Source organism: Colobus angolensis, unplaced genomic scaffold, assembly GCF_000951035.1.
Source record: "Colobus angolensis palliatus isolate OR3802 unplaced genomic scaffold, Cang.pa_1.0 Scaffold400, whole genome shotgun sequence".
Taxonomy (NCBI): domain Eukaryota; kingdom Metazoa; phylum Chordata; class Mammalia; order Primates; family Cercopithecidae; genus Colobus; species Colobus angolensis.
In genome coordinates this window covers 2309742-2334942 of record NW_012117378.1, presented here as the reverse complement: position 1 = coordinate 2334942, position 25201 = coordinate 2309742, and the positions used below count along the sequence as shown (strand labels likewise).

The following is a 25201-nucleotide window of genomic DNA, read 5'->3' as shown; positions in this document are numbered from 1 at the left end:
AAAGAAACTCAGGGGCTTTCCAGAAGGGGTTAAGCCCTTGTTTAAAACTCACCAGTTGCCCACATTTTCTAGGATGAAGCCCAGATTCCCCAGCATAGCAGAACATGATTCTCCTTCATAAATCTTGCCCCAGGACTATTCACTCTAAGGACATTGTGAACCGCACACTCCCTGTTTCTGCAGTACTGGCTCATGCCTCGTGCCTTTGCTATTTGCCCCTCAGCCTCAAATGCTCTTGGTAGACACAAAACATTATCTTTGCTAGATGCCCTCCCACACACACCAATTCTTATAGAATTGTCCAGTGCTTCCCTTGCTGCCTATATACATATGCCAAGAGAAGCCAACATACACACAGGCATTCATGTGCACACACACACACACACACGCACATTGTTACACAAATACATTCTTTCATTAATCTGACCAATTCTTCTTTTCAGCAATATCAAGGACACTTTCTATTGTCACTAATATACCTGCACATAATTTTAATGGCTGCTTATAATTCTAATTTATGGCTTCCCCTGGGTTTGTTTTGGTTGCCATTTATCAACATTAAAAGCAGGGATGGTGGACTTGACTTCTTATTTCTTGCATGCCATGATTATAAATTAAAAGGTAGCATTATTGTCCTTACCTTCTTTGATTAGCCACCAAGTCCTGGTCTGATTTTATAACTCCCTTCAAGGCATTCCATATTTGGTCTCCTTCCCTTTCTCTTCAGGCTATCTTTGGGCTGTGTCCTGTTAAAATTCCTGTATATCAGAGAAGCTTCTACCTCGCAATGCAATGTCTTCAGTCAAACTTTCTCATTTTTATGAGAATCATCTGTAGTTAAATGGTAAAGATTTGACTTTTGACAACTTTCCCTTTTAGAAACAAATTCAGTGGAATCATGCATATATTTTATACGACGATTTTGAATCTCACTTTCCTCAACCTATCTGGATTGTACCCAAACTTCCTCTATTCTGTGATCATAAAATCCACGATGAGATATGATTCTTTTCAATGGAAATTCCTACCTTAACAACCACTTCCGCTCTTAATCACTAGTATAGTTCACTGGGATACTTCCTCCCTTCCCTGGAGCCAAAGCCACAAACTAGAACTATTCAGATACATTATTTTGCTAAACTGCAACATCTGGTACAAATTTGAAAAAGTACAAAGCCTCATTACTACTAAAATTCATTTGTGTCAGTTTTTGTGAACTTGTAAGGACGATATGTCATCTGTTTCTTCAGTGAAACTTGGTAATGTAGGTGTAGTCCATTGTATTTTCTCCTGTTTTTAGTCTTAGTTAAAGCTCTAGGGAGTATCTCTCTCAGTTTATGGATTCAACAGTAGAGTGTGTTTTCATACTATGCAGTACTTACCCAACCATTCATTTAGACAGTCTTCTTGTTTCTATCACTGTAATCTTGAACCCCATCTCACCAAGTCTTGGGGATATTTGTGTCATAATGTACATTGTCTCTGTAATAAAGTGTATGCCATTTATTACCCATGCTTTAGTTGTTAGTATGTAGAAATCTGAGCCACCAGTGTCATTTCCTGCTTTCTACCCAATTATCTCATACTGGGAACTATAGCCTCATGTTTTTCCTCTTTCCGTGTCGTATCCGTGCTTCTTTCTGGCAGTGCTTCTCAAGCAGGATATATTTTTCTGTCAGGAGACATTGGCAGTGTCTGAAGGCCATTTTTACTATTACCTTGGGAAAGCTACTACTGGCGCGTGAATGGTAGAGGCCAGGGATGCTGTGAAACATCCTGTAATGCACAGTATGGTCTTCCTCCCAGCAACATATTACCTGATTCAAGAAGTTAATAGTGCTGAGTTCAAGGAAACTTGCTGTATAGCAACTGACTTCATGTATTTTATTTGAACTTTCAGATTTCTCCTACCCCTGACATGTTCAATTTAATATATTCTCTTGACTCAGACTAGCTACTCAATGGCAAAAAAAGAAGGAAAGTTTTATCTCATGACATCTATGTCTTATGCTTTCATTAAAGTGAGAGAGAAGTTGTCATCTTTGTAAAAAATGCTGGTAAAATAGTACTGTGGGACCACTTGATGTTACCATAGTTATACAGAATAGAGAATGAGAGAATTAAGCATATTTATAAGTAAAGAATAAAACCAGATAATATGTATGGTTATCCTCAGATATTCTCTGCTTCAAATGATATTTGTTGTTATAAAATTGTGTTTGAGGCTGGATGCAGTGGCTCACGCTGGTAATCCTAGCACCTCAGGTGGCCAAGACTGGCAGTTTGTTTGAGCTCAGGAGTTTGAGACCAGCCTAGGTGACATGGCCAAACCCTGTCTCTACAAAAAATACAAAACGTAGCTGGGTATGGTTATATGCTTCTGTAATCCCAGCTACTTTGGGCGCTGAGGTGGGAGGATCACTTGAGCCTGGGAGATTGAGGCTGGGCTGCAGTGAGCAGAGATTTGGTCCCACTGGCACTCCAGCCTGGGTAGGAAGAGCAAGACCCTGTCTAAAAGAAAAGTTGTGGTTGCAAATAAATGTATTGAAAAAAACTCCATAGGCAGCTTAATGTGAACACTGTCTCATTTTATTTTTCTCCTTTTGTTTCTTTCCTCCTTCAGATATTTCACATTTTCAGGAACAAAATGATTTAAAAGCATTACTAGAAAATCTCCATCAAAATATCCAATCCAAAAAAAGAAAGAATGTAGAAATTATGTGGCTGGCTGCAACGGTAAGCACTCTCATGTCAAATCTTATTTCCTGCCACGTCATAACCAGCAAATATTATCAGTTCTCTATTGTGCAGGGTCCAACCTCTGCACTTGGGGTTACCAGCTGTCATCTTCTATTATTCCGTGGATTAGGCATTTTTATTCTTGTTGGTAGTTCTATCCATAGACTAGAACATAAGATGAAAGAAGATGCACTCAAGAAAGAATCTTGCTCACTTGCTATTCTTACCAACCTTGGATGTGTTCTCCACTCTGAGGGAGCATCTGTGAGTTTCTTGATGTTGCATGTTGCAACGTCAATTGCCTGTATCACCCAGGATTTTGAACTGCTGCTTTAGAGACATATGGTTTCAACAGAATGTGGTTATCAGATCTCTGATTCACAGCTTCAATAAGGCTCCTGGACATATTGTTCAGTGAACAAGCTTATAAATGTGTTTGTTAATTTAGATATTGGCATAGAATTCATTACTGATGAATTGCTCTAAGGGTAATGAGCTATATTTTGTATAGCTCTTCCTCATTCAATGGTGCCTTTGGGGTAAAAGATCTGCCTGTGTTCTCACCGCAGGTTTCTACAAGAATTAGAAAAGAATGCCTGTATTTTTAAGGCTCTTATCTGGTAACTATTGAGGCATAGCTCACATGAAATTTATGAATTGTGTTAAACATTCAGACCCAAACATCCTTTCATTAGGAATGCATTCTTCCATCAGGAAAGGTACATGTTAAAGATCTTTATGATAAATGCCATGTTTGCAGTTCTACAGTGTTATTCCTATAATTTAGAGCTCAGGTTAACCACACTTCTAGCATACTCTATTCATTCTCTAGTCATAGCATTTAAAACAGAAAGTTTTCCCCTACTGCCAGTGCTTCAATTATAATTCAATATTACTTACTTTCTTCTGGGAAAAAGGAATGGATAATTTACCATGAGCCCATATGAAATAATTTACCAAAAGCAAGGCAGAGGAAAGCTTCTTTAGTTTCCCTTGCTGCCTTCTTGGAGCCCCAAGGAAGAACAATATGAAATGTTGCTTTCAGGCAGCTCATTTACACTGGTTCCATTTAGCGCCATACTGTATTACATGAAGGTTGTTTTTAATAGTGTGGCTGCTCTTTGTATCTTCAAAGACCACTCTGGTTGTTAATTCTAACAAAAATTTCACAATGGCAGGTCATAAATTGTGTTTTCTATTTTACTGAAAACACGACGGCATGAAGATAGTTTGATACTCATGCCATCTGACGATTTACAAACATAAATGTGTCATTATGTACATATTGTGAAGTTATGTAAATAGATAAATTAAGGATACACACATATAAACACAAATGTGTATTTTCTTTTAATATATGCAATTTCCCATTTTAATGTATGAAAAAGTTTTCCTATAAATCTCACACCTTTCTAAAAATTTTTTTGAAATGTGTATACTGATCAAATATGATTTACTCACAATTCACCACTGAATAAATGATTAGTAGCATTTCTGTTGCCTTATGCCTTAGTTTCAATATTCTATTTGTAAATCATGGGCCTTAATGAAACTTTTAAAATAAAGAAATATAGAAATTCCTTTTGATATTTTCCAGAAATATTTTGTCAATATTTGTTTTTATTTTATTTTCCTTTTAAAAATCTATTTAATGAAATACTGCTTTAGTTAATGTTTTACATTCTAATTGAAAAATATAAAGTGGCCAGGCGTTGTGGCTCATGCCTATAATCCCAGCACTTTGGGAGACCGGGGCAGGCGAATCACGAGGTCAGGAGATCAAGACCATCCTGGCCAACATAGTGAAACTCCGTCTCTACTAAAATACAAAAATTAGGTGTGGTGGTGCATGCCCGTAATCCCAGCTATGCAGGAGGCTGAAGTAGGAGAATTGCTTGAACCAGGGAGTCGGAGGTTGCAGTGAGCCGAGATCACACCGCAGCACTCCAGTCTGGTGACAGAGCGAGACTCCATCTCAAAAATAAATAAATAAATAAATAAATAAATAGTTATTTGGTTTTATCTTCTTTAAGTTTAAATAGTAAAAGTGAAGATTTAAAGAGGACAAATGGCAATCAAGTGTGTTAAATCAACAGTTCGGGTATTGTAGAAATGCAGAAATCAAGGCCTAACCTGTGTACTCTTACGCAACTGCCCTTACCTCCAATAGACTTTAAATTTAGAACGTTAAATATTCTAAGTAGAGCAAGTACATATGATAGTAACAAAAAATTTTAAGGAATATTAATTCCATTTAAAAATCATACTCATAAATAGCCATTATGGTCTATTTTATTATTATGAATATAGTTAAGAATTTTAAAAAATGAAATACTGGGTATTTGAAAGGATTAGAATTTTCTAGATGTAAAAAGATTGTATGGAGAAATCATGCTCTCACATTTTTCTAGTCACTTATATTGGAAATAGAAGTACCAAAGGCCTAAATTAATAGTGATGTATAAATTCAAGTTTAAGTATCAGAATCACAATTAAAACATGGTAATAAGTTCTAGCTTAGCTGTATTATTTTGCCTTCTTTTAAAAGCAGACAACTTTTAAAGACTGCTTGATGACAGATAATAAAGAAGACCTTTGTTATATCACATTAGATCCATTTTAAATGCACACTGATTAGCATTGTGATGCCGAAGTTGATTATTGGTATTTCATATTAGAACCCTACCATAGTATAGAAGAGAAACAAATGGAATGATTTCCCTATTAACCATAAGGCAATGAGACAAGAGAGTATTGATGCTCAGTGATTTTTCTCTGACTTAAATCAGAATAACAAAAAGAAAGAACTGTAGAGGAAAACAGAACATAACAGAAGTTAAAAGACTGGATTATTGAACTTAAGTAGAGTTCTGTTTGAATCCTGGTTCTGCTCTGTTATGTGCAAGTTACCTAACCCATCTAAACCTCAGTTTCCTCATCTATAAAAAGAAAATAATTATGCCTTCCTCTAGAGTTCCTGTGAAGTTTATTTATTTACTTATTTTTATTTTTAATTTGGGAGGTGTTTTTTGAGACAGGGTCTCACTCTGTTGCCCAGGCTGCAATGCAGTGGCGTGATCACAGGCTCAAGTAATCCTCCCACCTCAGACTCCCAAGTAGCTGGGACTACAGGCATGCATCACCATGCCCAGCTAATTTTATTATTATTATTTTTGATAGAGAGGAGGCTTTGTTATGTTGCCCAGGCTTGTCTCAAACTCCTGAGCTCAAATGACCCTCCTGCTTTGGCCTCCCAAAGTGTTAGGATTACAGGCACAAACCGCTGCGCCCAGCCCCGGTGAAGTTTACTAAAAAGTGCAACTGTATATGAAATTTCTTAGTGTTGTGCCCTAGAGCACAGTCAATTTGCAATAAACAGTGACCATTTCTAGTATTCTCCTTTTTAGTACTGATGAGTAGTTCCCTTGTCTGTTGTGAGGCACCATGAGGATGTTTAAAATCTCATAACATAAAACCAAGACTAGCAAATGTTTCTTAAATGTAAAATAAGAGAATATTAGCTATATGCGATTTGAATCAACCGTTTAATCCAGGGAATATAGATTTTGTTTGTTTGTTTGTTTGTTTTTTCGTCTTTACAATGAAGATGTTGTTTCTGAGCAGAAATTAGTTTAGCATTGTCATATACTGCAGACCAGGCACCCCGTTGGGTAGTGTGCTGCGTCCTCTGCTGGGTATTTCACATCTTATAAGGCTTCAACGGTTCCACGCCTCATGTACAAAGAACTAAATAAATTAGGTCCATTGCATTGGCTTTTGAAATGAAAAGGTAATGCCTTTACGTCTGATAAGACCGATTGAACCAATTGACTACCATAAATTAACAGAAACCCAAATTTATATTTGATGTGTTTAGACTAGAAGTGTTTGGAGGAGGCCAACACTTTACCGTATTACAAATGTACAGCAAACATTCGTTTTTACATATGTTACAGATTTGCCGCAAACTAAATGGTATTCGTTTCACCTGTTGTAAAAGCGCCAAAGACAGGACATCGATGTCAGTGACACTTGAACAATGCTCAATCTTGAGAGATGAGCACCAGTTACACAAGGACTTCTTTATCCGAGCGCTGGATTGCATGAGAAGGTATCTCACATGTTTTTCAAGTTTTTTTTCGTTTAAGGTCATTTAGAGTTGTTTTTATTTTTTTCAAAATACGTATTTTATTGGAGGACTACGTATTTCAGTACTTTACTGTATTTTCATGGCTTATAGCTTATGACATGAGAGAGAGATAATTTTCTCTACCTCTATAATATTTTTATCTCTATCTGTATTCCCCTACTCATTTTAGGCTACTTTTCTAAACTTTTCATTTTTAGAAAATGTGGCTGTGTACACATTTGATGACATGCATGATTATATATGATATTATATATTTTGTTAGCTGATGGGCTGAAGTTAAGGGGCCCCAAAAATGTCATATGTAACACTGTAAGAGCAAATTTTCATGATACATAAGTATTTATGAGTACTCGCAAAATGAAACTAACTCATTATCCAAACAAAATCTTTCCAAATTACAGCTAATAGGTGATATTCCCATGGCCCACGGAGTCTCTGGGTCAGTAACCTCCTTTCTAAAGTTATTTTCACATCACTCATCATAAAGATGGGATGACACTGATACTTTAAAATAGAGAATTAATATGGTTACTCTGCCGACATTTAAAATGCTATGCCCGAAGTCATGTTTCTTGATTCATTTCCACAGTAATTAAATCTAAACTCTAAGCCATAATGGGAAGGAAAAAGTGCTTCATTCACAGTGTCTATCAGCAAGGACACACGTTAATTAAAAAGTTAAACGAAATTGTCTCTTTGCTGCAAAGCCTGGCTCAGAAGCACACTAGGAAGCGTGGGACAGGCTCTGGGTTCCCAGAAAGGAATGTCATGTGATTCACTGGAGAGGGCTGCTTCTTATCTAGCCTGCCGTTAGCTACCAGTTTTCTTTTAACTGCTGCAGTCTTTCATTGGCAACATTGACGTTTGCTTGTGCTCGTTCTATGCCTCTGTGTTTTCTCACTAACGAGAGGTTTCTGAAGTCCTGTATTTCATCCCATTTCATGTCTCTTGGCATTTTCATTGTTCAGTGGAGCTCTATCATATTTTTTTGATAAATGTGTGAGGATGTCTTAGAGGCCTGACGTGAACATCTCAGCCATATAAAACATGTTTGGTTGATATAAAAACTTCTTTCAAAAAATAATATCTCAGCACTAACTGGTAAAATAACAAATTCATGTATGAAATCTTCAAATCTGCAGAAAAATAAGACAAACGTCACGGTAGATGGAACAAAGGTGCTTGGTGAGAAACGCAGGAATGCGTGATATTATAGGCCAGGTACACCATGGGACTAAACTGATTTAGGTAACAAATCTTCTGGAAGATGAAATTGCTGTTTGTTTATTTAAGATAGAAGAGGGAACCCTTAAATTAGAAATAAAATAATGCAAACAGGTAAATAAAGGCTATATGTATACTAGACATGTTATACTATAGAACAACATATTTTGGTATTGCCTATGATTGACATTATATATGCAATACATTTGCTCATGATATAGTGTCTGTGATGATTCATTTTTGTGTTTTTAAGGTAAGGCACTAGAAATTTAATCTAAATCACTAAAGGCTTAACTTGAAATCCCTAGTATTCTGGTGATCTTCTTCTTCCTTTGGTTTTGTGTGTATATGAGGACTGTGACAGAGTGTGAGTGTGACCTGTATTTGTGTATATATGTATGCACGTATTTAAAAGAAAATAAGATGTGTTCTTTTCTTTAATAACTGCCTTCATTTCCCTCTGGGTATTTTGCCTCACAACACAGGATCGTAGGTTTACAAGCTCTGGCAACACAGCAGAGTAGGTAAGAGCATGAGGCTTGGGAGCCAGCTAATTTGAATCCAGGCTATATGCCATTACCCATAGGCAAGTTAGTCTCTCACTGCCTCTTAGTGCCTTAGGGCAAGTTATGCAACCTCTTGCTACCTCTCAGTTTCCTCATCTTTTAAAACAGACATGATAATAGTAGCTCCATTTTAGGAGCATCTTAAGGATTAAATGAATTGATACATGTACAGGAATTAACAATGTTTGGCACATGGTAATCACTAAATAATGTTGGTTAAAAAAATAAAAAAAAATCAAGGGCTGGGATGTTAATACTCTGATTTTCCATGTGCAATATAATCTAGTTAATTATGATCCTTGTAGTTTTATGTTTGTGAATATTTTATGACATAAAGTTGGACTACGATAGCATATGTTAAAATAAAGTGTCCTGGCAGCTCTTGTAAATAAGGTTTCAAATGCAATATATTCCCTATTTAAGAAAATCAGCTCTTTAAATAGCACTTTAAAAATGTGCAAGTGTTTGCAAATGCTGTGGTAATTATGGAAGCATCACAATCCCTGAATAGGTTTTTTATAAACATTTTTGATGCTAATGTGTATTATATATCTAGAAATAATCATAGAATTTAAGATAAGTCACCTTAGAAATTTCTTATCAATATTTTTATACATATAAGTCTTACAAATTTCCTACCCTACATGCAACAGTGGTTCATGAATAAACATTTCTCAAGTTACTGCTTAATGCTGATTGATTACCGGGGTCCCAAAACTCTGGGTTCTGACAATAATTTACGGTTGAGTTTTTTGAGAGGAAGCAGATTTGCCTAGCTCCTTACTCTGCCATCTGTCAAATCCCACCCTTCAGACAGTGGTTTTTAAATGAACTGTAACTTTTAAAAAATACATATGTTTGATTGGTGTGTTAAAAGGTGGAAGGATGGGAAGGGAGTGAGGGATGAGAAACTACCTATTGGGTACAATGTACACTATTCAGGTGGTGTTTACACTGAAAGCCCAGACTTCAGCACTATGCAGTATGTCCATGTAACAAAGATGCATCTGTACCCCCTACATCTATTTTTAAAAGTATATCAAGATGTAGTTTAAGTTATCATCATCTTGGGTTCAATTTTATAATAAAACAGCATGTCCTATACTGAAACAAAATACATATGTTTAGACCCCCACATGGATTATAATTCAGAAGATCTGAGATGGGTCCCGGAATTTAATTTTTTAACAACTTTACAGACGTTCTGGGGAACAACTCTGGATTTTTAAAAATTAGTGTTTTAAGGGAATTTGATTTGTATGTTTTTGAATTTACTGCAACTTTTAATTTTATTTAATATCAGTAGCAGTTTATTTTACCTTTGAACTATTCCAATCACCTTCCAGGCTATTTTATCTGGATTTCTTAAAAATTCACCAAGGTTTCTTCATCGTAAAAATTCAAGGGAAAAATAAAGTTCACCAAGGTTATCATCTCACTCTTTATTTAGTTTTATTTTTTCCATATCTATATTAATTATTTTCTATTGTATATGCTTATCACTGTAGCAGTTTCAAATTATTTATGATGAGTAAAGGTATATAAGTGAAAGTAAATAAAGCTCCATCTGGTTCTTATTCAGAAATCCCCACAGGAGAAGCAGCTCTCTGAAGGTAGAGACTTTTGTTTCTTTTTGTTCACTACTATATTTCCAGTACCTAAAACAGTACCCAGTGAACACAGTATAATTTTTTTCTCAATAAATATACAATAAAGGAATACATGAATGACATGGGTTTCTAAAACTTTCGGGTCCTATGTATTAGGTGGTATTGTGCATACATAGGCATTTTAAATTAAGCATATGAAGTTATCACTTGATTGTCACATATTGATAAGCACAAGTTGCAGAATATGAAAGAAAAGTCTTATTATCCTAATTCAAAAACAAATAGGCAATAAAGAAACCATTTCAGCTCACCACCTGAATCCACCCTTTGTACAATAGTCAAAAAATTCAGACTTCCTTTTCTCTACATATCCAGTATTACTTTCAGCTGCACACTCCTGATGGACTTTTGAGTACCATCTGTTTGATGAAATGGCATAAATGCCTCTTCAGAATAGAAGATTAACACAAGGTATCTGGGTGATCTGACTCTGTAAGGCTCTCTTAGTGGTTGACTATATGTTTAAGACCAAAACAGTGATTCTTAACCCACAGTGACCATCATAAATCTAGAAAACTATTTTAACAAAAAATAATTGTATAGGGAAATTTAATGCCTCTGTAAAGTAAATTAAAACAAAAATACCATAGTACTGTTTTTTTCCTTAACAGGAACTCTAGGATGATGGCTATACAAAGTAATAATGTGACACCATAGTTCTCAATTGTCTTTTGTTTTATACTACATTACTTTCTCAATCTGTCATGGCTCCTTAAAATTAGGATAGTTAATATGCCATTAGTAGGAAGACTCAGGGTAAGTTTCAGCATATACTTATGTATCACCCTTGCAATACAGGGCTTTAGTCATTCTATTTCAGTAAATATTTAATTTATAAGAGACTTAAAAGGCCCATTGGCCTTATTGAGTTTCATTTATTAAATGTCATATTCTCAAATGTTGCACCTGTAATTTATCTGTTGGGGAGAGCGTAATTTATGAAATATTCTGCTTTATAAGTAAATGACTCTTAACCAATTGATGTCTGTAAAAGAAGTGTTTGTATGACTTCCTCCCTTGTAGGGTTCACTTTTAAGTAATGTAGTTCAATTATTGTTAAAATAGAAAAGTTTCTTCCTTCTATCTTTAGTCTTGTTTCCACTTAAGCTTATTTTTTCTTTGTTTTGATTGTACTCGTTGGAGAAGAGCTGCCATTATTTCATATTATATCCTATTTGAAATATTAAAGAGAATTATAAGCATTGTAAACATAGGTAATTGAAGTTTGCAGCTATTTTTTGACTACTTGAAAGAGATGTGTTTGTAGAGAACATCGTAATTGGGAACAGTTTTTCCATGATTGCTAAGTATTGTCTCCTCTCCTGAGAATTTCAGTGGTGTGTTTGCTACATTACTTCAGTCAGTATTTGCAGCAAATAACAGGAGTAAGCTGAGAAAGAGTCACCTTCAACTCACGGTTATTAATAAAAACATGAAAATTGACCTTATTTGGGATGTTTTTACTTCAGCTGAAGGTGAGTTGAAAGATACTGCAAAGAATGTGTACATCCTTAGAAATCATGTTAGAGCAAGTAGCTTTTAATAAGCCATCCACTATAAACCCCAGAAGAGAACTAACCTTCCTGGGGAAATCAAAGAATGGCCTACAAAGGACTTCCGACTTCCTGAACAAAACGTATGTGCTGCTTTTAGTGGATCTTCTTCCTATATTCATGCCTGACAAGGTTGTCATAGTATTCTGTTGACAGAAAAATGATGATTTTGAGGTCTATTTCTTTCCCCTAATTTCTTTTGTTGATAGGGTTGTTTTCCAGTTGTAGCAACTTGAGACCCTGTGAGCATGGAGGCCATAGTCCAGAGCAGCCATCAGCTTTATACACACCTTTCCAAGTCAACCACTTCTTTCAACTCCCAAAATTATTAACTAAGTGCCTAGACATAGAAGGATGTCAAACATATGTTTTAACTTAAAATCAAAATCAATGTAAATGAATCTAACTAAAGCAAATACATTTAACTTCTGCCACAAAGACAGGTTTTTAAATCCAGAAAGACCTGGAGTTAATTCCCTATTCTAACACTAATTATCTATGTAGTGGTGGACACATTAATTAATCTCAAGGCCTCAGTTTCCTAATGTGTAAAGGTGAGATGATGCTCCATCGCCCTCTTTTGAGTGTTGTGATAAATGAGATCACTTACTTAAAGTCTCTGCACCCAGTGGGCGTGAAGTGTTCTGCTGAGAAATGTTACCCCTGCTCTCTACACTCTCCCCATCTCTATCTACCCTGCTTGTTCTTCCTTATCCAATTTTTCTCTAGAAGTGCATCCTTGGATATTGTTAAAATGGGGGAGTTCTCCTGGTCTTTGAGGTCTTAGGGAAAAAGTCCCAGCATTAACATTTGCTTTCTAAAAGCCTTAAATTTTCTCTCAGTGACAGTGGGCTATAGGGTTTGGAAATCTTGCTAGAGCCCTAGCTATAGCATCAGGGAATCTAGAAGCAGCTAAGCTTAGAGCTGGGGTTAGTGAGTGTCTGGGGCCCCCAGAGAGCAGCACTCAGCACTCAGTTTGTGGAACTGGTGAATGTCTAACTCCTGAATTCCCACAGCTTTTATTGACGAGTTAGTATATCCTATAAAATGTGCCAGCAGCCCCACCTCTGGAGGTGAGTTGGGAAAATAGATCATTAATAGAAATATGTGGGCGTCATTTTCATAGTCAAAAGTGAACATCTTTTGTATATCTACTATGGCAGAGTACCATGCTGTACAAACGGAGAAACGCATTTGAAATCATAACAGCTGCTAATAGTCAATGAGGACTTACTATGCACTAAGAATAACACTAAGCATCCTATGTGGGGAAACTGCTGATTCTCACAAGAACAGAATCAGATAAATGAGTCCAGAGTGTAGGAAGCATTCATTATTAAGCAATTCAGAGGATAAAAAGAATCACTGTGGCCAGGAGGTGTCTTGGAGGAGGTAGAATCTGAACTGTGTCTTGAGGATGCAGACAATTAGGTAAGTTGCTAGGAGTTAGGAAAATCTGTATTAGAATTATCTAAGTGGATAAGAGTAGCGCTTATTCACTCATCACCCTCGTCAAGTGGTTTTGCTTACATAAATGTTGTAATGTGTGCTACATTGAACAACTTATTTTCAACTGATATCAACTTTTTGAGATCGGTGTTTATTTATTTTATATCTAGTTATCTTCCTTTAAACTTGTATAATACTCACTTGAATGAATAGACCACAATTCATCTAGTGCCCAAAACATCTGATGTTTTGCCATTACCAACAATACTGTAATAGATATTCTCACATGTATATCCATGTATATCAACCCATAAGTAGAATGGGTGGTAAGGCATTTGTATTTTTAATTTTGCTACATGCTGCCAGATTGCTTTTCCAAATAGCTATACTAATTTATAAGCCACAAGCCATGCATATGTGCTCCCATGTCTCCACACATCCCAATACTTGTACTGTAAGAGTTTTTAACCATCTGATGGATGGAAAGTGCTATCTTTGTTTAAGTTATACTTTCTCAGTAACACAAAATAAGATTAAATATCTGTCTAAACATTGATTGGCCATCCAGATTCTCACTCATCTCATCTTCAATGTTTCACACAATGGAGTTTTGCACATAATTGCAAATTAGGAAAGGTTTCCAGCATTTATAAATAAACCACTTGCCTATAGTGTTTAAGTTACATTTAGAAGACACTGTTTCAGGAGTGGTGTTGTTTTTTAAAAATACGCTTTATTTTTATGTTTTAAATGAAAGCACAGTGGAATAAGACAGGAGCATCCCTTGGGTTTGGACAGAGAATGCATCATGCTATGACGGGAGCCTGTGACATGATGTGAGGCTTTTTAGCAGGGAAGGGGACAGGGTTCCACTTTAGACAAGGGAAAGACACTTCCAGCTGAGAAACAAAAACCTGTAGTTGATTAGGGAGATGATTGATGCCTTTGCACTTGGAAAATGAGGTGTAGCAAGAACTAGTCCAGGAAAAGGTCTCATTTTCACTAAAGAAGGCTGAGATGCAGGCAGCCCAAATCTGAATGATCTATGAAGAGCAGTTATGCCAAAACCTAGAGTCTGTTTATGCCCCTGGAAGGTTGAGACAAGAGAATCAAGGAAGTAATTTTCATTTCACCACCTAATGATTTTTTCTACAAACACCCACTGCCTTGTCCTAGCCAATGATATCCATGAATTCATATACTCAATGTGCCTATTATGTTTGTCCTCACATACAAAGAAATCCAAAACTATTAATTCAGTGAATTATCAGTATACGGTCTAAAACTTCTTGTCTTCCATCAGAATGCTTGCTATACCCTGGTAAACACTGTCATAAAGTGGTTTCAGCCCTTCTCCTAACTTGAATATTGGTTATAGTGCTCCAGACACCTGTTCAAGAGAACAAATTGGATGGCTTCACAGGCCAATTTCTAAAGAAAACTGGACTAGGAGGCAACTGTGTTTAGGAATAAGCACCCAAAATGTTGCAAGCTTTTCTCCTGATCAGAAGACCACAGATGACAGAGAAGTTCGAATGCTGGGCATCATATACTAATGCTCAAAGGATGATGGTCTAAAGCCCTATGAGCAAAGATGCATTATGCATAATTACACCCCATTCTCTTTCATTTAGTGAGCATATCAAAACTCATATGAGTGTGAATGACATCATTATGGGGATCAAAACTGTAATTTATAAAGCATATCATTTGCAAAATTGGTATTTTATTAGTAACAAATCACATGTGATATCTCTCAAATACCACAGCATTATTTGGGGGTAATCACTGCTCTGAATACTCTAAAATCTAACAATTAGGCCAGCTCAGCAAAAAGCAGGCTGCCCCTCTATGGCACATAAAGTGGTTAAAAGGAAGGACTTTGGAATTAGACTGCCTGATTTCTTCACTTCTTAGCAGTGGGAATGAAATTCTAAGTGGCCTTAGGTTCTTTATCTGTAAAATGAAACAACATATACAAAGAAATTGGTAACTGGGTATAGTTCACAGTAAGCAATTGGTAAAGTCAAACTGTTATATTGTGGTGATAATTTCACCAGCATCCTCATCTAATAGAGTTGTCATGAGCGCTAGAAGAAACAATGATCGCTGATGCAGTTAATATAGTACTTGTTACACAGTGAGGATTAGTAAATATTAAATGCTGTCATGGCTATTACTGATGTGTGGTGATGACTGTTATTACTGTTATTATTGCTTCTTTGTCATAGCAGCTTCCCACCACATTGTTTTTACTAAACTGTGAATGGCTGTGATGTCCTCAAACTATATTGAGGAAAGTTAAAAAAAAAAAAGTCAGTTCCATTATTCATACCATCTGTTGCATTGGTTCTCAGAGAGTGATTCCAGCATCAGCATCATCCAAGAATTTGTTAGAAATGCACATTCTCAGGCCCTTCTCAGAACTACTTGACCTGAAACTCTACAAGTGGGGCCCAGCAATCAGTGTTTTAATGAGCTCACCAGGTGATTCTGATGTGCACTGAAGTTTGATAACCACTTGCCTAGTGTAAGGACATTGATACATTTTTAACATCTTTTTTGAGATACAATTCATATATACTTACCAGACTATAACAACCACCCATTTAAAGTGTACAATGTAGATGGTGGGTCGTGAGACTCTTCCCAGAGCAGGCTGTGCTCTACACTCTTAGGGGAGAGGAATGCTAATATCATGAAGCTTCCATAAAAATCCAAGAGAACTGAGTTCATAGAGCTTCCATATAGCTGAACGCATGGAGGTTCCTAGAGGGCGGTGCACCCAGGGAGCACATGGAAGCTCAGTATCCCTTCCCTCCTACCTCGCCCCACACATCTCTTCATCTGTATTATTTGTAATAACTTTATAATAAACCAGTAAACGTATTAAAGGGTACAATGCAGTAGTTTTAGTATACTGACAGATTTGTATACCAATCACTACAATAATTTTAGTACCTGTTCGGCACTCCTAAATGAAATCCCATTTCCATTACCAGTGTCTTCCCAAATGCCATCCCCCCAGCCCTTGGGTACCACTAGGTTTGCCTTATCTGGACATTTCATATAAATAGATTTATACAATTTGTGGTCTTTTGTGAATGCTCTCTTTCATTTAGCATAATATTTTCCAGGTGCATTCATGTTGTCAGACATTTTTAATTCCGCTGTAAAGTTCCCTCTTTGTGAGTATTCTGTGCAGTCATTCCCAGAGCATTAACATTCGGCTAATGAATGATTCCCTACAACAAAACAGGTGAACATGTAAATATGTGTTTGTCTGGGGTGGGGCGATGTGTGATTGTATGTGTACAGGTGGGCTTTAATTTTGTAGTTTCCTTTCTGTAGAGACTACTAAAAAGCTCAGGGCCAATTTTGTGATTCATCTACTTCAAATGTATAGCATTCTTTAATAGGCTTTCACTGTGTGTGTGTGTGTTTGTGTGTGTGTGTGTGTGTTTGCCTCATTCTTAGCTCCATTTTATGACATTACTCTTGCATTTACTGTTTCTTTCTCACTTTTTATTCCTGATATCTTACTGAATTTGATGTATTCAGGTAAACTACCTTAAATTCTTTTTGGAATAAGGCAGGGTGTAAATACTGAAATAACAATAAAATCACGTAAACTATGCACTATATCCTATACTAAAGACTCTTCCTAAATTTACTCTTAGCAACCTTCAATACAAGCTGAAAATACTAAATTTTTTCAAACTGCAAAATATCTGTTTTCTCACATCTGAATTTATGTGTTTTAAAAATGGTGTCTATTTTTTCAACTATTTGAGAAAATAATGCCATTATATTTATTATATGCTTTAGAGTTTTCAAACCACCTTGACTGTTCTTTTGTTTTTGAAAATAGAAATACAATAGATATCATCTTTTGTTCAGTTTTGTTTCACAATTTAATTTTATAACATAAATTCACAGAATTTTATAACACCAATAGTTTTATTTGATTTTGTGATCAAGATTTTTTCTATTGAGGAAAACAGACTAGAACAAAAGTGAGAAAAAGACCTGTTAGAGCTGTCAAGATATATTATTTTTGCCAGAAAATAAAGAGGAAAATACCTTCAACTTCACAAGAATGAACCAATTTTATAGCGGCTGCTCTTGAAATAGATTTATTGGAAACTCCTAGTATCTGTAGTCGCCATTAAAAAAAAAAAAAAAAAAAAACCTTTCATATAACAAAAATCTCATGCATATGTGCAAGGTACATATTTTTAAGTATTACTTGGTCATAAAGTTAAATGGCAACAGAGACCACTGCGCAGACTTACCATGGATTCAGCTTGACCATATGAGAAACACGTGGTTGACGGACTGTGGAAGCCCACACTCCAACAAGCATTTGATGAGTTTCATCTTTTTTTTCCTCTGTGGTTTGACTACATACATACAACTTTCCTGTGTATGTTAAAAACTTAAAAGCTGCTAATGTATTGTGTGGTTTCTGAACAGAGAATCCAGCTGATTTTTAATACACTGAATAATAAAAGATGTGATGTTTCAGAAGAAAATAGATTATGTGATTACATGTAACTTTGCCTTACAAATCCTTGCTACAGTATTGTAGCAAGGATTTAGTCTTGAGGGTTGAGTTATTACAGTGCATAGACATTGTACATAATTAGAAATTAATTCTAAATCATGGGGCATTTGGGGTTGAAATAAGTCTATTTTCAGAAAATTATATATTTGATATTCATGTAGTCAGTTATAACCTTCCATTATGCAATCCTTAAAGTTAGTTTATAAATTAAAATTTCATCACAGAGGTTATGATTTCAGACCATAATGGAAAGTGGAAACTCTGTTGCATTTCTATTTATGGCAAGGTAAAAGAAAGTCACATTTCTTTGCAGTATGCTTTATTTAGTTTTATCATAAATATGTATATGTGTATTTTGCTGTCTTTGCCCACATCCCCTGAATAACAAAAGTATATTAATAACCTTGGCACTAGTGCTAAGATGAAAAGAAGATGAAAAATATCCCATTTTTTTAAAAAGCCTTAGGGATTTTAGGATGTCAGCACACTAGTACTAAGGAAAATAAATTTATATGTGTATATTTTTTAAATTTTGAACTCAATTTTAAATTTAGTAGTTGCCCTTTGAATATCCTTATCTCCAACTAAATGTTAAAATGGTATTAGCATGTTTTGTCAATATGTTTCTGAACATATTTTCTTCTGGAGTTTGAAAAGGAAGCAAATTTTCAATTTAATTTATTGCAATCAAGGAAAAAACAAACTAAAAGAGTCTTGGAAGAATCTGGACTTGTGTGTGTGGAGGACTAGAAGAGAAAAAGAAGCTTTTTAATTCAATTAGAGTCTGACGAGGTAAAAGCATGTGCGAACTTCCCTCTCTAATTCTCATGGCTTGGGCTCTTGGGCAGGGTAGATAGTATGCGTCTTCAGACAGGCAGGGCATTCTCTTCCCTACAAAGGTAAGCTTTCTGTTCAGGCAGATCATCTGGACTATTTCCACCAGCAGTTAAGAAAGAAAGTAGCTACAAGGTAAGTAGTCAGCACTCCTCATAGATACTGACTTCTCCTCTAAGGAAAATGCTCGGCAATCTGATATTTTTGCCACATCCTTGAAAAAAATAAATGTTGAATCAGCATTCTTACATATAAAAGAAGGCTTTTGCATCTTTATCCTTGTAAAGCTTTATGTCCCCATTGGAACCAATAAATCCAAATTAAAGGTTCAGTATTTCAACGTTAGACAAAAATTATACTGAAGTGCCTACAAAAGTGTAGTTAACGTATTTCCCCGTTTCTCTCAGAATATGTACCTGAGGTCTATAGATATGTGTTTCTGTTGGATCACTGTTGAAAGGCAAACCAGATACCTTCTGATCCAAAACTTCTCAGTATCTTATGTTAAGGAGTGTATTCATCTAATAAAGTTTTTGTTTTTTTTTTTAATTTTATTTTTTTGGTGGTAGGGGACGGAGTCTTGCTGTGTCACCCAGGCTGGAGTGCAGTGGCGCAATCTCAACTCACTACAACCTCATCCTCCCAGGTTCAAGCAATTCTCCTGCCTCAGCCTCCCGAGTAGCTGGGACTACAGCTACGCACCACCATGCCCAGCTAATTTTTGTATTTTTAGGAGAGACGAGGTTTCACCATGTTGGCCAGGATGGTCTTGATCTCTTGAGCTCAGGTGATCTGCCTGCCTCGGCCTCCCAAAGTGCTGGGATTACAGGCATGATCCACCACGCCCAGCCTAATAAAGTAATTATTTTTTAATCTGGATATTGTTGCTAACTCTATACTAGTCCTTCAGTTGAGTTTTCTGGTAGGTTTTTCAATTGAAGACTCTGCACTTTGAATCTAATGTGAAAGCTCTGTGATTCTCCCTGGTATGATGGTATGATGGTGTGGTGCTGTGATGATGGTGTGATGGTGTAATAGTGTGATGGCAGGCAAGAACAGACAGACTGGATGCCATAGGATGTTCCCTTTATGCACCTAAACTGATTCCACTGCAAGGAGATATGCTTCTCTGAGCAACAGTGATAATTTGTACAGAATTACTAGAGCAAGGTTAGATCTCTGTGTTTGAGGAAATAGTCTAACTAAAGCTATTTCAGATAATCACTTTTGTTTGACAAAATGAATTTAGCATACTTGCAAGACTTGTGATCCAAATAAAATAACTGAAATTGAAAAGTAAATTGGAATGAATTTTTTCATATTACTTTTACTTGCTTTGGAGACCAAAGTTACAGATATATATATAGATATAGATATACAGATATATATATATATATATATAGAGAGAGAGGTGTGTGTGTATGTATATATGTACATATATACATTTATATATAACATTTTGTATTTTAATATATTATGCTATTCATTGTATTTAGAACATAAAATATATAAAAATTATTTAAATGCTCTTTATGCTTAAATCTAACTTGATCACATTTATAAACCTCATTCAAATGACCCAATTGTTGTGACTCCTGAGATATATGTGTATTCTTATGCTATCTTTTCAGCCACTAAATTTAATACTAATTTTAAAATTCCAACATTTGTGTATCTCATTAAAATAAGACAAATTGAGAAAAGAATAGGTATAAATTAACTTTTCCCAAATATGTCAGACTATATACTTTGCTTTTTATTTTCATGGGGTAGTGAAACATCACAAGTTTTTGATAACAGAATAAAATGTTTATTTACATATTAATTGTTATTCTCTTAAAAGCCAATTTTCAAACTCCTTCCATTTCTACATACTCATACCTTTTTTTGCTAATGGTATTTTAAGACTGCAGCATTTGGAAAGGACCTTAGAGATTACCTAGTGACCCTGCCAAGTAAGGCAGGGATTCTTTTTACAACATCCCTGACAGATTGTCAGCTAACCTTTACTTGCACATGCACAATAGCAGGGAGTTTGTCACTTTGGGTATCAACCCATTCCATTTTTGGACAGCTATGTGATTTATAAAACTTACGTTCTTGTTAAGCTGAAATCTGTTACCCCATAACTTGCGATTATTGATCAATTCACCTGCCTGGATCAACCATCACCTTCCTTAGGTCAGCCTGTCAAATACTGGAATATGGTTCTGTGTTCTGCTTAATTTTAAAAATCCCTTTAAGATGTGAAAGTCGGTCCAACTCCTGCTCTTCCTGAAAGATATTGCCATCATTTCTCAATGCAGTCTGCATTTTAATACTCTTTATAAGTAATTACGAGCAAGATCAATTACCATGTTCTAAATTTAATATGAAGAACACAAAGTAAAATAAGACAAAGGTCTGCCTGTTTTCCCTTTTTCCTTCCAGTTGTATAGTGCTTACTAAGTAGCAAGCACTTTTCTAACTACTTTACAGATATTAATTGCTCTAATTCTAATGGCTGGGGCCCCTTGGCCAGGGTAGATGGTATGGACTCCAGACAGGCAGGGTGTTATCTGTGAGTTAAATCTTCTAACTTGTGGATTAATTCTATGGATTTTTAACCTATGGATTAAGTCTTAAAGAAACAGCCACAGAGGGGTTAAATGACATGCAAGAGGCCTTACAGCTAAGATGTGGTGGAACCAGGCCCTTTTACTCTGAGTCCTAGCTTCCAAGAGCCTCAGCTGATAAATTACATTCATCTCTTTATTCCTGGATCCATAAAATGCATCACCTTCTTAAAGGAACTTTGTCTCACTATGTAATAAATTTAAAACTGTAGTCCTTTGTGGTATATATTGTCATCTAGCAAGGTTTTTCCTCAGTTGTTCTAGGGTACTTGATATTATACAATGAAATATAAATGAATACATTTTTATTCTAATTGGCTGTAGCCATCAAGTAAGTACGGTGGCCTAAATGAGCATTATATATTTCCTGTGCTTTAAGAAATGGGACTGAGTTTTTTGGTAGCATATACTTATACCCAATGATAGCTAATTAATAAATGATTTCGGGCTCTGCAACCAAACACTTATATAAATAAGTAAATAAATTTTTAAAGTAGAAATCCCATGGGGCAGTTTCTTTGGGCAGGGTGAGATTCCTGCATTGAAAAATCATGAAAGGTGCAAAACCAAAAATCAGTCATGTGTATATAGCAAGCAGCCATTCTATAACTAATTTGTGGTTAATTCTTGAGTTAAGCCAGACCACAAAATCTTGACTAAGTTTGAAAATTGATGAGGTAGGCAATTTAACTTTGTTCAAATTCACTTGAGTTTCCCACTGACTAAGTAGCACAATGCTGTCAAAGGGAACAGAATACCACTAAATATTTGCAGTTACCCATAACCAGCTTGTCTTCAAGAAGATCCACCCAGAGTACAGAATTGGAAAGTAAACTGGCAAATCAGTCCCCTGAACTAGCTATATGTTATGCCATTGGTAAAATGTAGCCATGTCTCAAGGGTCTACCTACGGCCCCAAAATGCTTTAGAGCCTATATAGGCTGACCTTGGTTGATTTAGTTGACTATGTGTTGCTTCTTCAAAAATATGTTATTTTATTCTGCGTTATTATTCCACTATGCCAGAATCCATATACCATAAAGAGTATATGGTTCTGGACACTCTCTTATATCAAATAAGTAAGCAATTTTTGAGTGCATATTATTTACCAAGCACAATGCTTTGAAGTGAAGATGCGTATATGAGTATGTTGTGTTCCTTCTCATGAAAAACCTCAAAATCTGAAAGAGAATCACATACAGATACATAATGATAAATTAAGTATTTTAGGGTATTAAGTACAAACTACTTAATGGAAACAGAATTTCTGCTTTTGGAAACAGAAATAAGGGAACAATTAAGCAAGTAGGAGGGGTAAGAAAAGTATGGGGCACTGTCGGGGCTACAGGGAGAAAGTGAACTTTAAGCTGGTGTTATTAAGTTAAGAAGCAACACCGTCCACCCACAGGAGACAATGATGATTCTTATTTTTAAAAAGTTATTGCTTACTCTAGAAATGTCACCATGTTTTGCTAGAGGCCTATAATTGGGATGTATTGACAATAAATATTAAAAGTCGATTACTTTATCAAGTTATGTTCTCTGACAAAGTAATGACCTTAAGAAAAACTAGAAAAGTGACTAAGTATCCAGGTTTCTAAGCCCTTATCTCCCTCCACAAACACATTGGTTTGGTTTTTAGGTGATTTCTAACCTGCCTGCACTTTTCTGCTTTATAGTTTATCAGACGGCGGCAGGCAAGACTATATTTGGATGAGAAATCTGTGAAACAAAAACATAATCTTTCCCATTAGTTTCAATTTTAGTTGTGTCCACCTCTCAATTGTTGTAAACACCATCGCTGCTCAATCCTTTCTTCTTAGAAATAGGGAAAACTGTATTAGAACTAGACATCTTACAACAGATAAGTTGATTTTTGTCCAAGAATCCACAATAGATTTTTAATATTGGATTAAAATTGGCAGTGACATTTAAAATATTCCTTCTGAAAAGTAGAATTTTTAGTTTCCTATTTTGTTTTTAAAAGTCTTGAACCCTTCTGAGTATTTCATTCATAAGTGTTGAATGGTATATAAGAGCGGTATATGAATTCTGCAGTGCCTTCAATGTAATACTGAACTGGAGAGTGTGTGGTCTCTTGTGCTACTGTATGCTTTTAGAATAGACAACAGAGTGAACCTGGAATTGCTTCCTCAAAGTTGCTTTCGGGGAAAAGGAAAAAATCAAGCATAATCTGAGAAATAATGGCATAGTAATATGTAATGTTGTGCTATGTATTTTAAAACCATTTTTGAAAATGAGGGGTTGTTTTTATTTGAGTGAGTCCAAGACACCAGAATTAGTCCTCAGTTTCAAGGCTTCTTAATAATATGATCTGATGAAAATGTCAAATCAGTATAAAATATCAAATAATGATTACCCTCAATTTAAATACTGTGATCATAAGCTCCTGAAATTTACTAAGATATAGTGCATTTATTTGTGGAGTAACTAGGATATGTGTGGCCCAAATAGAGGATATTGTTTGTTAGAACGGCACTTAGTTCCCTTAGAGGACCTTGACTTGTATGGTATTTTTATATATGATTCTTTAGTATATGGCACATTAGGTAGATAAAATATGTTCTTTGCCCTAAACTAACTCCAGTCTAGTAGGGTAGGAAAGAAATGCAAAATGGAGAAAATGCAGGGCTGCATGCTGTGAATGCCATCTGCTTGAATCCAGAAAGTGTAATACATGCTCACAGGAGGAAGCTGACACCCTATGATGCTTTCTTTGCCTGGAGCGTTTGAGTTGGGTCTTAAGGAATAGTAGATATAGAGATGTAGATATAAAATTTTTGCTAAATTGTGGGCACTGTAGATTCTAGAAATATTTAATAAGCAGAATGGGCAATACACAAAGCGGTAGTGGACATGTGGAAAGTTTTAAGGAGTAAAACAGAGTTTGATATAATTTTAGCATGAATAGTTCAAGGAAATAGAATATTACCAGCCCTGGATTTTGTGCCTTCATCGTTTGCCTGTGAATATGTGAGATTATCCATAATCTTTATACACAGGCAAATTTAAAAAAGGCTAAACTATTTCTTGTTTAGCCTATAGGTCTTTGTTAATGTTCATACCAATACCACCTGACCTCTTAATTTCAAGTCCAACACTGGGAGTGTATATGTCAAACTACGTTTTAAAATAGCCACTTGGGCTTATCTTTTTTGAATCATAAGTAGAAATAGATAAATTCAGCTACTTGCTTGAATGAAGGTTTGTTTTATTCTTTTTTTTTTTTTTACTTTTTTATTTTTTTATTTTAAGTTCTAGGGTTACATGTGCACAATGTGCAGATTTGTTACATATGTATTCATGTGCCATGTTGGTGTGCTGCACCCATTAACTCGCCATTTACGTTAGGTGTATCTCCTAATGCTATCCCTCCCACCTACCCCCTCCCCACAATAGGATCCAGTGTGTGATGCTTCCCTTCCTGTGTCCAAGTGATCTCATTGTTCAATTCTCATCTATGGGCGAGAACATGTGGTATTTGGTTTTCTGTTCTTGTGATATTTTGCTGAGAATGATGGTTTCCAGCTGCATCCATGTTCCTGCAAAGGACACGAACTCATCTGTTTTTATGGCTGCTTGTTATTCCATGGTGTATATGTGCCACATTTTCTTAATCCAGTCTGTCACTGATGGACATTTGGGTTGATTCAAAGTCTTTGGTATTGTGAATAGTGCTGCAATAAACATACGTGTGCATGTGTCTTTATAGCAGCATGACTTATAATCCTCTGGGTATATCCCCAGTAATGGGATGGCTGGGTCGAATGATATTTCTAGTTCTAGATCCTTGAGGAATCGCCACACTGTTTT

At 35.8% G+C, this 25201-nt stretch overlaps 1 protein-coding gene across 3 annotated transcripts in view; it reads left to right on the top strand.

Moving 5' to 3' along the window:
• INPP4B (inositol polyphosphate-4-phosphatase, type II, 105kDa) overlaps positions 1–25201 on the top strand; it is an 825859-nt gene that overhangs the window by 767067 nt on the left and 33591 nt on the right. For all 3 annotated transcript variants that reach the window (XM_011955816.1, XM_011955817.1, XM_011955818.1), the window contains 2 exons: positions 2624–2736; positions 6696–6850. In XM_011955816.1, coding sequence (XP_011811206.1) covers positions 2624–2736; positions 6696–6850 — 268 coding nt within the window. The remainder of the gene's footprint in view (positions 1–2623; positions 2737–6695; positions 6851–25201) is intronic.